The 17,792-nt window shown below is 45.7% G+C and overlaps 2 protein-coding genes and 1 long non-coding RNA gene across 11 annotated transcripts in view; 2 read left to right on the forward strand and 1 right to left on the reverse strand.

Annotated features, from left to right (window-relative positions):
* Positions 1-5,828, forward strand: part of sorbs3 (sorbin and SH3 domain containing 3) — a 35,362-nt gene extending 29,534 nt beyond the window's left edge. For 4 of the 5 annotated variants that reach the window (XM_027025020.3, XM_027025021.3, XM_027025023.3 and 1 more), the window contains exons 14-21: positions 700-758; positions 845-891; positions 2,005-2,119; positions 2,222-2,347; positions 2,626-3,144; positions 3,467-3,570; positions 3,667-3,773; positions 4,075-5,828. In XM_027025020.3, coding sequence (XP_026880821.2) covers positions 700-758; positions 845-891; positions 2,005-2,119; positions 2,222-2,347; positions 2,626-3,144; positions 3,467-3,570; positions 3,667-3,773; positions 4,075-4,136 — 1,139 coding nt within the window. In that variant the 3' untranslated portion in view covers positions 4,137-5,828. The remainder of the gene's footprint in view (positions 1-699; positions 759-844; positions 892-2,004; positions 2,120-2,221; positions 2,348-2,625; positions 3,145-3,466; positions 3,571-3,666; positions 3,774-4,074) is intronic. The other variant, XM_081703777.1, reaches the window with a different exon arrangement.
* A 1,096-nt stretch (positions 5,829-6,924) lies between these two features.
* Positions 6,925-17,792, forward strand: part of pdlim2 (PDZ and LIM domain 2 (mystique)) — a 43,074-nt gene continuing 32,206 nt past the window's right edge. For 2 of the 5 annotated variants that reach the window (XM_081703782.1, XM_081703781.1), the window contains exon 1: positions 6,934-7,327. The gene's annotated coding sequence lies outside the window, so the exon portion shown is untranslated. Of the gene's footprint in view, positions 7,328-17,625; positions 17,688-17,792 lie in introns of all 5 variants that reach the window. The other 3 variants (XM_081703779.1, XM_081703780.1, XM_027025039.3) reach the window with 3 other exon arrangements.
* Positions 11,418-13,883, reverse strand: LOC145652600 (uncharacterized). The gene is made up of 2 exons (XR_014118877.1): positions 12,962-13,883; positions 11,418-11,879 (listed from the first exon to the last, which is right to left on the reverse strand). It is a non-coding gene; the product is annotated as an uncharacterized LOC145652600 (long non-coding RNA).

A 17,792-nucleotide genomic window follows, 5' to 3' on the forward strand; every position in this document is an offset into this window, starting at 1 on the left:
TTGTTTTGGATTTCCTCTCCTCAGGGTGCTATTTCATTAGCACCAACAGAAATGGTCCTCTAAAAAGGGTAAAGCAAAGACCCCAAACATTTTAGTTTTCCTCATCCACAGAAAGATAGGAATTGCAGTGAGGGAATGGTGAAAGTGGGAAGTGTTAAATATAGATTTGCTTTATCCACCTATTTTCCTTGGAAAAAGAGTTACACAAACGGAGAGACGGAGGGAGTGAGCTACAGAGAGCAAAAGAGTGCCACTGTAAACACAACATATTTTCTACTGAGCTAGAGATTCCAGTATTTGGCCCCTTCTTTCCAAGTTGCTTGAAGCATGTCTAACTCTGTATAAGAGATGAGCTCAGAACGTATTTAATAGCCTTCCATGTTCTGGTTTGTTTATTTGAGAGGACACATGTGGATAAGTGATTTAGTGTGAGCAAACCAAGCCCAGGGCCAGAATTTCACATGCTATGCTGTGTTTACAGGGCTTTGAATAAGTAAAGAAGCTGTGTGCTTAGATCTCTGTCCTGTGCAAGTGTGCTCTGACTGTGTTCAGGAGGAGTATGTTCTGAAGGGGTTCAGTACTCAGTACTTGTTACTCAGTACTTCGGTGCAACTGTAATGCCTGTCATGATTTTTAACCGATGTACCATTTCTCATGTGCTGCTTGTGTTTCTTTGACATGGTCTTCTTCATATTGCAGACAGAACAGCGAGTGTGTCTGTAGAGATGGACTTCCTTCCAAAGCGAGAGGAGAAGAAGGTACTCCTGGATTGGGTTTGGCATTTAAATGTCCTCAGCAAACACGTGAGATCGTGAGGATGTTTATCACTTTATCTATTTTACAGATGAAAGCAGCACGAGCCAAATTCAATTTCCAAGCACAGTCACCCAAGTAAGTCTAAACCAAACCACATGAAATGGAATTCTTTTGGGATCGCTCAGCCAACAGGGCTGCAAGGTATCAGCCTTCTCCAGCTGGTGGCGGGATCAGTTCGGCCTTTCCTATGACCGTGGACATGACTCCAATCACCGGCCCTTTTGTTGGACACACCTTGAGAATGGCCACCCCCTGAAAAATATCTGGCCATCACTGGGGGGCTGGCAAACCCAATAGACCAGCTAGAGTGTGTGATTTAAACACCTATAAAACGCACCTATAACATATGTGTACATAACAATGGCAACAGTGTAGGTACAAGGTGTTACTTAAAAAGTGTCTCTTGCCTGTAAATTAACGGGGGAGTTGATCAGCATCTGCTAGTTGTGCTAAACCTTCACTCAAAATGTGTGGCATGTTACAAGAACACGGTACGACCCCGCCGCCACTGTTGACGTGCTGACTTCACTCCTTTTAGGTGAGAATGTCACACAATTGCGTAAATGGGAGTGGCTTAGTATTTAAAAGATACACCCACACACAGTTATCTTCCCCTGTTATCTAATTCTAAGGATTTAGGAGGTACAACATGAATGGAGGACAGGGTGAACCGAGGGGAAATTGCTCAGCTTACCTTATTCAGTAACTCGGCCATTGTTCAGAACGTTTCACAGTGCATCTCAGCCTGTGCAGGTACTGGAGTTTTCCCGCCCACTCCACGTGCAACACTACCATGTCGCTGTTGGGCCTGTATTGGGTAGCACTGACGAGGAGCGGGCAGCTTTGGAGTTGCTGTAGTTCGCAGTTCAGTTCTTTTAAGCTGCCAGGCTTTTTTCGGACAGCCCCGTAGGATCCGCTTTCAAGCTAAAGGCGCCGTGTTTGACCCTTATACCTGTTTGTCTGGAACTGGAAACCGATGTGAACGCTGGTCAGAAGAACATGCATATTGGGACTGGAAACTGAGACTCTTTTTAGTAAGCGTAACACCTGCAGTCTCCTGATTACATGGTTTAGGGAAATGAGTGTGAGGAGAATCTTTGTATTTATAAACTGGAATATAATCCAGGTTCGTTGCCTGCCATCATGGCAGTTAAAGATTTAAAATGACCACTGACCTTTGCTCAACAGGGAGCTGACCCTGCAGAAGGGTGACGTGGTGTACATCCACCGTCAGGTCGACGCCAACTGGTACGAAGGAGAGCATCATGGCAGAGCGGGCATCTTTCCTACCAGCTACGTGGAGGTGTGAGCGTATGTGTGTGTGTGTGTGTGCCTGGGCTACCTTTTGTCGTTGGCTAAGTTAGAAGGGCTTGCACTCACCCTCACCCACACTCCCTCCCACCAGATCATCCCACCGACGGAGAAGCCCGTCCCGATAAAGGAACCTGCCATCCAGGTGCTGGAGCACGGCGAGGCCATGGCCCTCTTCAACTTCACCGCCGACCTCCCCGTGGAGCTGTCCTTCCGGAAGGTACTGCACGCTCAGACAGCCTCCATAACGCACTAGCTAAACCCTAACCCTAGAACTGGAGGGACACTGGACACATTATGGCATTAGAGCAGGAAGCAGGAATGTCTTCTATTACCTGAATACCCAATATCTTTTATAATGGCTAGATTTGGAGTCGCCTGCTGAATTACCTGCCTCTTTGTATTTATCACTCTCCAGTTCACTGTAGCTTCTTTTACCACATGCTAGCATTCATTCTCGCTTTGTTGCTCTTTAATTCTCCCCCCCCATGCTCTCAGGGAGAGGTGATCTCTATAACGCGCAGGGTGGATGACCACTGGTTGGAAGGCCGGATTCCCGGCACCACCCGCAGCGGAATCTTCCCCGTCAACTACGTGCAGGTCAACAAAATGCCACGAACCAAAATGGCCGACGACCTTCCTGGCTCTCCCCTGTCCCCCCCGTCCTCCGAGCTGCGCAGTCCCGGCCGGCCACTGCACCTCCCTCTCTCCCCCTCCCCCCACAGCACCCAGCCACTGCTTTCGCCCCACAAAGCTTCTGGCCAATCGCGCTCACCTCTCTCACCCTCGCACCCCGCCTCCACGAAGCAGCCCTCCACTCGCTTTGTGTATTCGCCCGGCCCCACCTCGCCCACCCCGCCGAGCAGCCCCTGGAGTGGAGCACCGCAACCGGTCACTCACACCTCGTTGGACAGAGGGGTGAGCTCACCTTTGTCACCGTCCAATCATGTGCTGGCGTCTCCCCAGGGCCCCGGACTGGCGGCGAATTCAAATCCGAGACCTTCGTATGCCTTTCAGGTATCAGAATGAAGCCTAATTTTTCATTCATGACTTCACTTTGAGGTGGACAGACCTGTGGTCTGGACCACTGTGTGAGAACTATTAAGCTAAAGCTCTAATCCTCCAGGACAGACAGAGCAGCTTTTGAAACTCCGGAACAGGGAGTTTACTGGGTGCGCCAGTTTCGGCAACAGAAACACCTTTGTTCCGTTCCCTGTCTGCATTCTATTGCAGACACCTTTAACTGCAGTGAAATGTTTCAAGGGGCCTCTTTTTCTATTGATCAGATGAGGGACTTATGGAAGATGTGTAATGTAGGACCTGTGACATTTCTGTATAGGATGGGATCAGAGCACAGCCCCCTCAGTCTTACACACAGATAAAGACTCCGCCATCATCAGAGTCTCCCGTCAACAGCAGCACCACCGTCATGCCACGGAAACCGTGAGTCTTTACATTTCACTATAAAAACTAGTGTGGAACTCAGAGCTGTGCTAATCTGATTGTTATGCAAAGTACTGTCCACCTGTGTGTGTTCAGGTATAAGGCAGTTTACAACTACAAACCCCAGAACAGGGATGAGCTGGAGCTGAAGGAGGGAGACATTGTCCAGGTGTTGGAGAAGTGTGATGACGGCTGGTTTGTAGGTAATGGCACCTTTACGTGACCGTTGTAACTGTCCTGTATCCAAAGCTACCCCCAATGCACGAGTGCTGTTTCAGAAATACGCTGCTTCGCTTTACCTTAAGTCCGCAGTGTGTTGAATATTATTGACTCAAACGCCCTCTACAGGACATCATATGTCACTACAAATACATGTTTTATTTGAAAAGGGGAAAGTTGTTAGAGAGTGAACGGGATTTTGTATTTTTACATTATGATCGGCTTTTGGTCGATGTAAAGCCTTAACCTGTCTACTCCTTCATGGATGCAAAACTGTTTCTGCAGGTACGTCTGAGAGGACCCGTGCTTTTGGGACTTTCCCTGGAAACTACGTGGCACCTGTCTGAATACCAACATTCAACTGAGTGTTTGCCAAGCGCACCCTCTGCTAATGCACCCCTACTCACTATTAACTATGAAAATACACCCCCCACTGCCCACAAACGCACACGGAGCCACCAAAACACACGCTCCCTCTCTGCCCTAGCCTTCCATCGACTTACCCCTCGTTATTCAGCTCCACAAATAGTTTGCATGCATACTCAAGTTCACGTTTTGAGCACGCGTGCGTTGGCGAGTGTGGTGTGGCTCACAAGCGCTCCCTGGATGTAGCGGAGATGGCACGGACACTGTGTGCGCAACCAAGGAATAACCATCACGGAACTCCTGAAACATGACCGATGGGAGAGGTGGTCTGTTGGACAGGGGAGCCCCACTCTAAAAGACTAGCTCTGTCAAACCTCCCAGCTTTGCTCGTACCGCACGCTGAGCTCCGAGCATGGCGGTGAGTTGTGCGGCGCGTTTCCAACTTTACTTAAACATCGCCTACGTGTTGCGTTTCAGATTTGTAACAGCCTCGGCCACCTGACCACCCCTCACCGTAGGACACAGTGACGCGCTCGGCGGATGAAAGAACATTTTCTGACTCTGATTTTCAAAGTGATCATGAAGGCTAATGTTTCGTTTTTTGTTTGTGTGTGGGTTTTGTTTTTGTTTATCGGCATAGTTGAAATCAAATGTTTATCAGCACGTCTGCTATTGTTGCAAGCATGATCGCATCGATGTCTTCTCGTGCTTCTCTCACTCCGCCGCCATCGAGACGCGTTAGACGTTCGCGATAGCTCGAAGTGACACGCGTGGAGTGTGTCGGGAGTCCAGAACCGTACGTTAATGGATTGTCCTGAAACGTGCAGGATGGGCAGACTTTGGGTTTGACAGAATGATAACTGCAATAACGCGTGTTTTTGAGGGCTTGCAACCAAAAGAGAAGTCTTCGACCAGGCTGTTTAACAGCTCTCAAGTACCACCTGTGTCATCCAGAGAACGAGTTCAGTTTGAGACAGGTCTTCTCAGTAAGCCATGCCAGTCGTGTCTTATTCGGTGCGACTAATCTTATACGGCAACTTAATATAGGCTAAACTGCTAAAAAACCTCCTCCACGAGGATAAAATGAACTTGGAAAAATGAAGTCAATTTCTTGACCAAACTGAAAGTGATTGAATCATGGTGTGATCGAGAGGCGATAAACGCGCAAAACAAATAGTTGACACATGTAACGTATGTTGCTTCTGCCAAATTATGTTATCTTATTATGCCTGTCCATCAAACGCAAGGAATGCAAGGAATCCTTCTAATGAAGTCTTAGGCTTGAAATGATACACGGTCATTTCAAGCCTAAGACTTCATTAGAAGGATTCCTTGCATCCACTATCAGACGTCTACATAGCAAAATACATGCGCATTGTAATGGAGGCATTTGCTCTACGATGGGTTACAATGAAATTGACGAGTTGTATGAATGAATGCTATATTTTGTGGTTGTATTATGTAGGGTTTGGATTTCTTTTCTAACCTTATCATTATCAGTTCCATTTTACAATCTTCTGATATCTGAAACTGACATTGCCATATGTTGTACAGATATAAAGTTATCAAACTGCAAAATAATATATTTTTATTGAGCACACATTGTATTTCGGTATCTATGGTACTCACCTTGATAACACTCAAATAAAAAATCCAGTGCTGAAAAAGTACAATGCCTTATTGCTTTTGTAGAGAAGTTATTACTTATTGCAACACAAAAATAGCCACAGTGAAACAAAGCTGAGTCCTAGCACTAAATTCTCTAAAACAATAAAAGGCGTGGTGCTGACGATTACGTTTTAAAATGTAGCTGTGCAACCACAAGAACCATCTGCTAAGGAAATACACACGTGCTGGTTTAAATGTCTATTTGTATATTATTTTTTAGATGACAAACCGATATTATGGCTCTAAGTTAAAAAAAAACAAAAAAAAAACTTTAAACGTATTATTATCAGGGGCACGGAGAATAGGTTAAAGGGCATTCTGTTTTTTCAAAAGCCATACCAATAAAAGACAAAGTAATCTGAGTACTGTGTTTAAGTGCGATGGGCTTAACCCGTCTCCACCTCGAGTTCAGGTTATGTCATGTCGAACACTGTGCCAAAGAGGGAATTCACCTTGTTTTGTGTCATGGCAAGTGGTTAAGTACCGTTAATGTATTAGTAATACTTCGGATATTTTCATGATACGCACGAAGTGAGTGCCACCTAGACTACTGCAAAACTCTGTAATGTGGTTGAATTTACGGTTCATAAGGTAGCTTAGAGCATATTCTAATATGCTAAAGTGGCGTATAGTTTCTGAAGAAATGAAATATGCTACAACCATTCAACACAGAAAAATATCGATCATTCAAACAGCACTGGTCGTGAAAAGACTGAAATCACAGTAACCTGAAAATGACCGAGTAAATAAAAATTATGTGAGATTATGAAGATGTACATATAATATCCTCGTTCGTGGAACCTTGGAAATGTTAATGGTTGATATTGCTGAATCATTTGTACTGTAAAGACCTCCAACAAAATACGTGCACATGTATGCAAAAACGTGAACTCTTGAGGGAGCTGAAAATAACTCACTCAGCGTCCCAGTTTCTTGTTGCGCACTAGTACGCAAAGAAAATGCGCTCTGAAGTCTCTGTCGAAACCGTACCTTTCCTTGACGGCAGGGGGCGTACACGGGGCACAGATCCCTACTCATCATCTGCAAAATGAATATTGCCTGATCTCTCCCTCCCGCACGACACGCCCCCCGTGCCACCTCGCCTGCCCATCCTTCGGGTTTATTTTGATAGCTACACGTGGCATGCGAAACTGGGAGTGTTTGTAGATGGTGCTGCATTAATGTCATTTTCCAGTGTAAACACCTCTAGGAAAAAAAAAAAAATCAAGTTCTGAAGTTTGGTGGCGTGGTATTTGGTCACATGGACCGCACTGAATAAAGGTTAAGAACCGCAAGATTCCGTGTCAGGTTCGCGTTAGCAAAAGGAGACAGACAAGAGGACACATCGGAAGAATTTGTGGGATTTTTCTTTTTGTCCTCTAGTTATCGTCATTACTGCGTAACTTTGCCGTATTTTTTTACGCGAGGTACTGCGCGCGGAATCTCACAGGTGTCAGCTTTTACGCGTGATTGCCTCAACGTCTTCACAGCTGTTTTACCTCGGGTAAGCGTTACTTTTTATTGAATGGTTTATAATTCTATTTTAACCACTATAATGCAATATGTCCTTTACGAAAATTTGAACTTGCGACTAACTTCGTTTGTTCAGTAAAGGAAAGTCGAGCCGAATGTTATTTTTCCCTCAACATGTCGTTTTCACCTCAGCCGGTTATTAGCCTGACCCTCATTACTAAGACTGAAATCCGTTCGTCTGGTTTCCATAATGATGATAATGTTTCATAAAACTAAATGGCTCGGCATTGCGTAATTCGGGTCTCTTAATAAACGGTTGTTCCGTACGGTCTTCCCTGTGGCCCACACGCCAAATGACAAGTGCGGCGTATTTTCCCCTACGGAAGAATGGAATATTTTAAGGTCGGAGGCGCGGAATGAATTCTGATGAATGCATCCGAATGTCACGTGCGAAAGGATCTATAGCATTTTACTCTTGTACTGAGCTGGGACTAGTTTCCAACATCCCTGACAATAAAAACCCCCAGAGGGAGCAATTTGAAGGACTCGATTTACTGCTGCCAGTCTTCCTGGATCTCTCCCCAAAAAGAGAGCATCTTTTATGACCAGTGAAATGCTCCCACTTATGTTTCTTAAAAGCAGATAAACGAAATATGATCTTCTGTTGCAAAAGCGCAGTGACTCACCAGCTCAAGAGCTGCAACATTGTTTTGAGTTCAGTTTTGTAGTTGGTAAAAGTGTCGTTGATGACTGACTATGCAATACTTTTCAAATGGGTATGAAAAAGCACAGGAAGCATGTACCCCCATAGACTAGTGTGGCTCAATGTCTGGCCCCCAACATTCTGCTTTTTTTTTTTACACGCTCTCTCACGCACACACTCACTCATTTCCCCCCTCCTTCTGTCTCTCTTTTTTTGTGTGTGTGTGAGACACACACACACACATGCATGTCAGGATGGGTCCAGAGTGCTGAATGAACATGAGGTAGAGGATTCATGGATATAACGACTCAGTCATTGTACAGCATTATATTTCCAGCCAACACAGAAAACAAAACAGAAGCACTAAAGCCTGTTGCTGTGGCTGAAAAGTTAGCTGTTGAACAGACGTTTGTCTGTTCAACAGCTAACTCCTAGACCATGGTTTTAGTTCAACATTCAAGTGTGAAGCAAACCACAAATTTTCCAGCATGTCTGGTAGAATAAAGGTATTGTTTAAGTTGCAGGGTGTCATTAGTGTAACCTTGACTGGTGTTTCCTAGGCCATTTTGGCCATGCTTTGTCTGCACAAAGGCTTTCCCAGGTGGTCGAGAGGCTGCACAGCTTCAGAGCACATGCCGATTTGCCTCTGACAGGAAACTGCATGGTGATATGATCTGGTGTCTGCAAAGCAGATGATGAAAGACGCATTGTGTCACCCGGCGTGCACTTTTCTCCTGTCCTCTGGTGTGTTTTTCTCCCATCCTCTGGCGTGTAGCCGTCCTGCGTCCAAGCTTCCGATGACTAACCTTGGCTACTCGGCAGCGGTCTCACCCATGCTCTGAAATGATTGGTTTGGATTTTTTTTTTTTTTTAGGCCCCACCACAGATGTGTGTGTGTGTGTGTGTGTGTGTGTGTTTGCATATGCGTGTCTGCAGCGTGCCTGACATACCCTGTTTCTCAACCACAAATCCTGTTCATTTGACTGTCTGTCTATATGTCTGTATTTGTGAGGGTAACAGCAGTGCATAATGTAACTGAACGATGCTATCCTTCCTGTGTGTACAGCCGTATTCCTATTTAGTACTCCCTTGACTGAGAGGCCTTTTTCATGGTTGCCTCTGGTGTAATTGAAGCCTGTGTGTGTGCACGCGCATGTGTGCGTTTATGTTTTGAACAACCATGTTCTGTAGGTGTATGTAATGTTCTCTGCTGGAACAGGGTTTACTCTATCCCAAATCCTCCAGGCCACTTTTCCTCCCCGAGCAGATGGGGTCAAAAGGCTTCGAGCCCTGAGTGGGTCCTTAGTGGGCTTGGCCGAGAGGGAGGCCGCGGAGAGCGTGGCGACGTCTGCCTCGTGCACTCGCGTACGCACGGTCCCAGAGCTAAACGAGGCCTGCAATCTGAGGATGTGGCTAGGGCGGCCCTGGTTCCAGAGTATTCTTGCAGAGCTCGCTACAAACCACTGCTGAAAGTGGCTTCTAAATTGCACCAAGAGCCTGTCCTCATTAGGTTTTTGAAGAACTCAAAACACGGAGGGTGGAGTTCACTTGCTCTTATACTGAGGTCTTCAGTTATCTAGGTCCTGGACCTTGGCTGTGAATAGCTGTATTTTTTTGACATACAAAATCTTGTACTAGGTAATTTATTACAGACCACAGCTGGGGTGGATAGTTTTATGCAGCGATGCTATTTATTTATTTATTTTTCCCCCTGTCCACTTCTCTGAATGCCCTGAGGTCTGATCATGTCATGTCAGTTCAGTGTTCTTGTCCCTGAGTCAGTCTCATAACATTTAGATTTGGTTTCTATGGCAGCAGAACAAACGCATTTTTGACAGCTGAGGAGTCAGTCACGTTACACAAACCACATCAAGAGCTGGATGATGTCAAACACTCCTCAGTTTCAAATGGTTGTGGAATTCAGTGTTCAATAAATCATTTAGTGCAAATCAAACTCACACCATCCTTTCCTCACACTAAGGTCACTAAGGTTGTTTTACCGTCTTGCTCTCTTGCCAACGCCCTCTTTCTCTTTGTCTTTTCAGCCCCTTTGTTATTCAAGGCCCTTAATGGTAATGGAGAAGGAGCCGTTGCCATGGGGTTACCATGGCAGCCCTGTGGCATTGCCATGATGTTTTTTCTCTGCGTGGGGTGTGTGTGGAGCAGGTATGATTTGCTCGCAGCCATCATTTCAAGGAGTGGATCTCGCGGAAGGCTGGAGGCCAACTTGTGGGCGTGGATGAATCCGGAACACGAGGCTGCCGGCCTGCTCCGTAGCCACAGCCATCAAACAGCGAGGAGCCGAAATGTTATTCGGGGTTTGCGCCGCCAACGCGTCCGAGAAGCTAAAGGTCTTAGTGGCGTGACTGTCGCACCGATGTGATGGTATCATGTTTAATTACTGGCCACCGTCTTCTGCCGACGTCGTCAGTCAGGTGCTCTTCACAGTTGTGTACCTGGAGCTGGGGTTGGTTGACTTTACGTGGGACACTTTACGGGGTTTAATTCTTCTGCAGCTGTACTCTCAACATGTCCTCCTAACCCTTCACTGATGTCATGGCAGACTTTAGAAAAAGTAGGGACCAAAATGGATCAAGAAAGGGAAAGAAGAGATGAGTGGAGCGACTGAGATTCACAATCGGCTTCTTCAGTCCGAGTGCCAGATATAGCACCTGGCAGAGTTTAGTTCCAGCACATCTGGCTTCAATGCTCAGGTGCTACTGAAGGTCATGATGAACTCGAACAGGTGCGTTCCATTAAAACAGAACCTTCTGTTTGGGGCGGGTTCCACCAGAACTGGAGCTTTTACACCTTTTGGTCTGTGCAGTATTGAGCCCAGTTTATACCTAGATGTATGTTTTTCCATTCTTTGGTTTGGCAACATTTCATCTTTATGATTCCAGATGCCCACTCTTTTTAAGGCCTGCACAGCACACACTCTATAAACATACTTCTGCAGTTAGCAGACATGCGATGGCAGCTTTGCAGGACCGCGCAAAAGCCTGTGATTCATCTGAATGTTAAAGGTCGATGGTCCTTCGCTAAATTGAACACAAGCGTGGGCGTTTTGCAGTGAGCACAGTTCAGATCTTAAGCACTGCCGTAAGGGTTAACAAGGATGGACATGCTTTGTGTGAAACACTGTTTGCTGATATGCGGAAGATGGATTCGGTCCGTGCCAGATTGGCTCACTGCTGCCCTCATATTGTGGACAGAGACTGGCTTGACGGTGTGCCATCTTGGCATTCAACTGCAGTCCTGACTCCTTGGAGAGCTGTTTTTTCTTGCACTGCCAGGGCAAGCCAGACTCCGAGCCCAAACACGAGCTCGTAAGAGCTGGGTGACTGCAAAGCGGGACTGTGTCACCTAACTGCAGGCATTCGGACTGTAATTCACACTCTGACTGGACCGCGAGAAACTCATTAACTTGACAGCTTTATTGTAATACGTTTTGGCTACTTAATGGGTACTTAATGTATTTACTTAAGCATTTGTTTTCAGATGGATGGGGAGTACTGTACATGTGATGATGGTCAGTTCCCCATTCCAGGTCATCATGCGGAACGTTTTTCCCATAATGATTGATGCCTGGCTGAAAGTAGTGCATAAAACGTGATGGATGGCGAAGAGCTCGGGGAGAGCAAAAGGCTCCGACGAAGGCGTCTTCTTGTTAAGGCAGTACACCCGTGAAAACCCCACACAGATGCAAAGGGAGGCGGGCGGGGGCGGAGTGGCAAGGCAAACCCCAACTGTAAGTTCAGCAACCGTTTCAGTGTTCCTGGAGGGCCCTTTTTCGCGTGTGTGTGTGTGTGTGCGCGCTTTCCATTCCCATCTGCAATTGTAATCATGTCTCTCACTCCTGCACTGCTGCGCTGGAACCCTCAAATCACACACACGCAACCTCTGGGAAGTGAATCAACATGAGCCCAGCTTTTATTTTTACAACGTAACATCCCTTTAGAAGACCAAAGACCGAATGTCCTTTGACACTCCATAATAAACTGCAATAATGTCCTGACAATCCAATAAACACCCCTTAGGATATATCTGCACATACATGTGGGTATGTAAACTAATCTCACTGCATTTACCTCTCATTTTCTCTGACTGGTTTTAGCAAGTTGCAAAGTAGTTTGTTTTGTCTTCGAAGATCCTCAGTACTTTTTTGTGTTGAAATGCAGTTACATTATATGGCGTTTCACTGATTTGAGTTGGCAAAGTGGTAAACATTAGCATTCCCAAGGAAAGGGTCACTGTGTAGAAACAAGGATTCATTTCAGAACATCTAAGCATTCTAAACCTGCTTGGTTTGCGCAATTCTGCCACCTTCTCTGTGACCTTCTTGCAATTCTTCTCAATGTTTACTGCAAACTTGGTCAAGTTCTCTACCCAGGATTAGAGCAGGAAAAGTCCAGCTAATGCCGACTTGTGATCCCAATTTTTTTAATCACCGCCATGTCTCAAACACTCTGTAACATTCGCTAACAGCCTGATTGTGATGTGCAGAGGGAGCATGAGAATCCCAGGATTCCTAAACATGGCTTTTGAGCTAAACTCTCACGTGGGTTGTTTAACAAACCTGCTTTGGCACCATTTTCAAGCAAAGTGGAATGTTCTGCACGAGTCGCGCTGCGAGGCCAATGCCGTCAGATTTTACTTCTCCTTCACCTGAACCCGAGTTCAGCTGCCGCTTAGGGTGAATGCTAATGCCTCCCACCAACAACAGCAAGAGTCTTCCACTCTTCTGCATGACCTCAGACTAAATTATCAGGCCAAATACAGTCTTTGTCTCAAGTTCTGTTTTGTTTAGTCTACCGAGCACTGCCGGTCGCTTAATTATTCCACGGGGCTTCATTAAAGGCCACCACATTAATTCGGAGTGAACCGGCGCGCCTCTGTCTTAAATTATGGCCCTTTCATATGTTGTCTGGAAGCTGGATCTCTTTGAGGGTTTTGACTCACGTTTCCATGACTGGCACGCACAATGCTCCACCGCTGACTCACTCCTCTTCCGCGCCACCCCTCCGTCAAGGCTGCCGTCTGTTAACCTCTGAAATCGCAATGATGACGCGTGTCCAGCAGCCGTAGTGGCACAGCAAGGTAGCAGACTTCACCGGGGCGTTCGTCGTGTTTGTTTTTAAGCATATGCAATGGTGGTTGCAGATACACCCTTCTGTAAACATTCAGGGTATGTGTCCTCACTGCCAACCGTCTCCAAGGTGAGGGAGAGGTGAGAGACGTGAGCATTGTGTACATAGTTTGACCAGCCTGAACCTGTTTCGCCAGTCATGGCAAAAATATTACATTAGTTGGGATCTGGCCAATTACCTGCAAGTTAACGACCTGATGGCATCTGGAGTGGAATTGTAGGTTGATTTTTTGCTGTGGGAATTTCGCTGCCATGTTTGCTAAGGAAACAAATATAGAATATATACCTAGAAATAAATCTCATGCCTATATTCCTGATCTAGTTTTTTTTATTGTAGTTTATAGGATAACACTTTTTCAGTCCTTTCCTAACCAAGCCTTGTGTTTTTTGTTTTGATGCATCACTGTACACACAGGCCCTAAACACAGGTTATTTGGTTCCAGTTTGGCCTGTTTTCTATGTGCAGTGCTCCTCGAGTTCCTTCTCTCTCTCACCCTCAAGTCACTGAAGTGAAACAGAACCCAAACAACTGGACAAAAACAGAAGTCTAAACACAGAAAATGTCTAGCCCCCACCAAACCGTTCATTTATTTGTACGGCCTCTCTCTCTCTCTCTCCCAGTCTGCATGGTGGTTTTATATTTTCTTCTATTCATCTCTCCTCTCCGAGAAGATGTCATTCCAACTACAATAGCAACAGACTGAGACACACAGACGAGACCAAAGCGAGGTGTTTCACATCAGTACAGAGACACTGGTGTTGCTTTCATAGCACCAACACTGGGCTATGGCATCTCCAGCACTGTGCCGACTGCACTGGGGTTCAGCTGAAACAGCCTTTCCCATCATATCGGGGCGTACGAGGTGGAAACGGTGGTGTCTGCCTCGCTGATGAGGATGGGAACGGAGTCCCGCTAGGATGTTTGGTTCTAACAGAGGTCTCATGAAATATGGCTGACTCCTTCCCCTATGATTAAGCCAAGCCAAACAACAATATGGACCAATCAGTCATCTTGAGAACACAGTAATTAAAAAGCCCTAACGAGGGGAAGGCCCGTTAAGACACTAATCGTCTGAGGGTCTTGATGATTGGCGGGGTGGGGTTGGCCCGAAAGCTCCAGGAATTCAGCCTCAATTAGGTCACAGTGGGTAGTAGGACCTATGGGGTGTGTGTGTGTGTGTTTCATTCTATCCAACTGTCATGTGCTTTTATTGGGCTTGTCTCTGTACTTCCTTTATTCTTTTCTCGTCCTGAAATGAATCCACAACAGCACTACAGACGTGCATGTGTGTCCCAATTCGTTCAAAACCTCCCTTCATTAGTCATCACGATGTCTAATGAACCTGTTAAGCATCATTCTATTGCCTTGTATTTGACTTTTATGGTGAACTGCCATTGTCCCAAGTTACAGTAATTATAGCAGTTCTGTCATCTCCAAGCATTTGGTTTATGTGTTAGATCCAGACTGTCAAGCATTAGAGGTCCTTGGAGGGTTTTAAAAAAATAATGATGATAAAAAAAAAATAAAATGTAATCACTTTACTAAGAATAACTGCATATTATCACCTTCAGCGCTGGGGCTCTGCTTGTATTATGGGGAGTCAATTTGCTTCCATCTTGCTGTCAACAGATTTCCATTCCTCCACAGTGTAAACATCTTGACAGCCCGAGGAATGTTCCAGCTCCACATCCATAGTGCTCTCTGAGCCAGTAAATATTGTGAAACTTTGTATACCTGTTTATAGCCAGCAAGGGTTTTCTTTTTCACCATTTCAGAGGAAGAAAGCACCCAAGATGTAAAAAAGTGACACAGAAGTTGAAAATGAACGGAGTCCAGCCTTTTTATTTAAGACAGGCTTGACTTAATGTGCTAACATCTCTCTGTGTGTTAAAAGAAAAATAAACTCTGCCCTCATGCCAGGAGCCACATGTGGACTGGTCTTTTCATAAGATGGCGGTATTTTTAGGCTGGCGAATATTTTAAGGCTCTTCAATATTGCAGTGTTCACCCGCTGATTTGGGATGCTGTGCTGCTGTCTCATACTGGATGAGATGTTACCGAAAGGGCAGCTCCACCACTTTTCACTCCACCTTTGGGATTTCTTTGAGAACTTTTCGGCTTCACCTATCCTGTCCCCTCCACCTCCAGTGCCTCACCAAACCAGCTTTGGCGTAGATGCTTGTGATCGGATGTTTACTTGAAGGAGACTGCAAAAAATGTATGCAATGTCTTTTGAAAACAACTTGGGCAGGTACTGGAGATAAGGTGACTTAATCAAGGAAGTGCTTTTTACTTATCAGTATTGCGTAGCACATACTGCCAAAGCTCTTGCCATGACCAAGCAAGAAAGACCGACGGACTGAGAGAGAATCGGAGCCACTTGGAGATGGCGTGGGCAAAAACTGGTCTCAAGTCCCATCTGGATGAAATGACCTCTAACAACTGGCCTCATTCTTAAATTCAAGCTGTGAACTTTATGTATTAGTTAACACTTGGGGGCATCCGCTTAGTAGCTTATCCTCAGGGCTTGACCCCACAGACCTGTTTGTCTGTGTTTTTGGTGCGCCCCTGTCTGGGCATGCCAACGCCGTTAGCGATGCACTTCATCAGCAGCGTGGCTGTCAGCACTGACTGCTCAGGCTCTCCCCCTGAGAATTCTGTCAGGTTATTTCCCCAAACATTATCTCCAAGCTTCTGTAGCAAGCCGGAGTCGGAAACTCCTTTACTTCATACATATATAAATATATAAAATTAAAAGCAATAGCAGCTGTTCTTGTAAGTGAATTAAGTGTACTGGCTTTAGTGTGTTGCATTGGACACCGAGTTGAAGCCTACTGGTATTTAAATGTCTTTTTAAATGTCCCTACCCCAGAAATTAGATGTGACCTGGCTGCAATTGTAAGTTTAAAACATAAATGAAAATTGGGGGGGGGGGATTGTTTTTAAAATCATAGTTTAAGCAAAATCTCTAACATGGCTGATTTTCCTTGGTCTGCGCACCTACTAAACTTTTGCTGAGAAAGTTTACAATTTTTTCCCTTGGGTGGGGCAAGTTTACTCTGGATATACAGTGCATTTTAATTTCACTATAAATGCTTTGAATGCATTGTGGTAGCAGTGTTGGACACCCAGGGTGTGAGCAATGCCCAAAAGGAGAAGCAGCATGGCAAAGCGCCGTGTTTTAAGATGCATGCTTAGCTCAAACCCAGCCGCAAGTGTTTTTAGAGCTGGCACTCCAATGCTCTTTGAACAAGGCGTCAGTTAAGCTTTTTTTTTTTAAACTTCATCATTGACGCCAACTGAATTTTAAGCAAAATGGACTTCACCAGCAGCCATGTCGGAGTCAGATTTTGACCAGTGGGTGTTGATTTCGTGTAATGAGGCTGAAGTGCGGCTTGAACTGTGGACAACTTTGAGTCTCAGTCTAATAGTTTTGAATGCCTGTAATATTTAGCATTATGTTCAAATACATGCAATACTGCGTTCCAGAAACCCGAGGAATGAATAGCTGAGTTTGGCACCGTCTTGAATAGTTTTGAACGATTGTATCACCCTCATGTTAATCTTGATGGTAATTAGTTGGTAAGTGAAGAATGTGTTCTGTCAGAGATCTTGCTGGCTTTCCTTATGTACCATGAACTACCAGCAGTTCACTAATTACACTGGGAGGTACTGTTATGCCTACCCCAGTTACCGTCTTAAATGTACAGCAGGTACAGAGTGTGTGCAGAACTGGCTTCAGACTTTGGGTCTGGAATGGCAGCAGCCCCAGTGCATGCTGGGGGGGCCATTGTGACTGCCTTGACAGCAGCCATGCATCACCCAGAAGCCAGCACTGTCGGTGCCTCCCCGCCACATGTGCTAGCCATAATCAGCTGCACCGCAGCCAGCCCTAATGTGAATTGGGTTCAGTGCAACTGGAGCCCATAGGGCACCGTTGTGGCTCAAAGCAGACCACCCCTGGTGACGAGCGGTGACTAACCGCGTTTCTACTGGTTTGGCTCTGCGCGGCTTTCTCAGGTGAGGAGGTTCTGCATGAACGAGGAGAAACTCTGTGGCCCATCATTGATGAGCAGAATTATGTGGAGCTAAAACACGCATTAACTTTAACACACACCCCCCACCTACCCTGACCATTTTGCCTATCTATCAGTCTTCTGAAACCAAGTTCTACAGGTGAGAGTGAAACTCACCGAGCTGCCAGAAGAGTCAAGCTTTTTGAAGGATGCGAGTGGAAAGGTGATGTGAGATTCATGTCATTTTTATGTGCAACACGTACCACTGGTTTTTGGTTCCTCCTTTTCAAACTGACACTTGAAACACACAAGTCTTGTGGGTTTTAAAAGCTCCTCAGTCATCTACCCTTTGGCTGTGGAATTCCTCTGAACCCTGTTTGATGTGGTCTGTGTGTGTGTGTGTGTGTGTGTGTGTGTGTGCGTGTGCGTGCCCGTGCTCGTCATTGTTCTTGACCTACAGATACATGGAAGTGAATGAAAAGCTGCCTTAAGAGCAGTTGACACAGTTGCCCTTACTCAGCTGTAAGCCATTAATGAGGACTAGAAAAACTGTGGAACACGCCTGTGATGACTTATGCCAACATCAACCAGCACCTGATGAAGTGTATCTCTCGATCCTACTTCTCA

Source organism: Electrophorus electricus, chromosome 20, assembly GCF_041902795.1.
Source record: "Electrophorus electricus isolate QZ-2024a chromosome 20, ASM4190279v1, whole genome shotgun sequence".
Classification (NCBI taxonomy): domain Eukaryota; kingdom Metazoa; phylum Chordata; class Actinopteri; order Gymnotiformes; family Gymnotidae; genus Electrophorus; species Electrophorus electricus.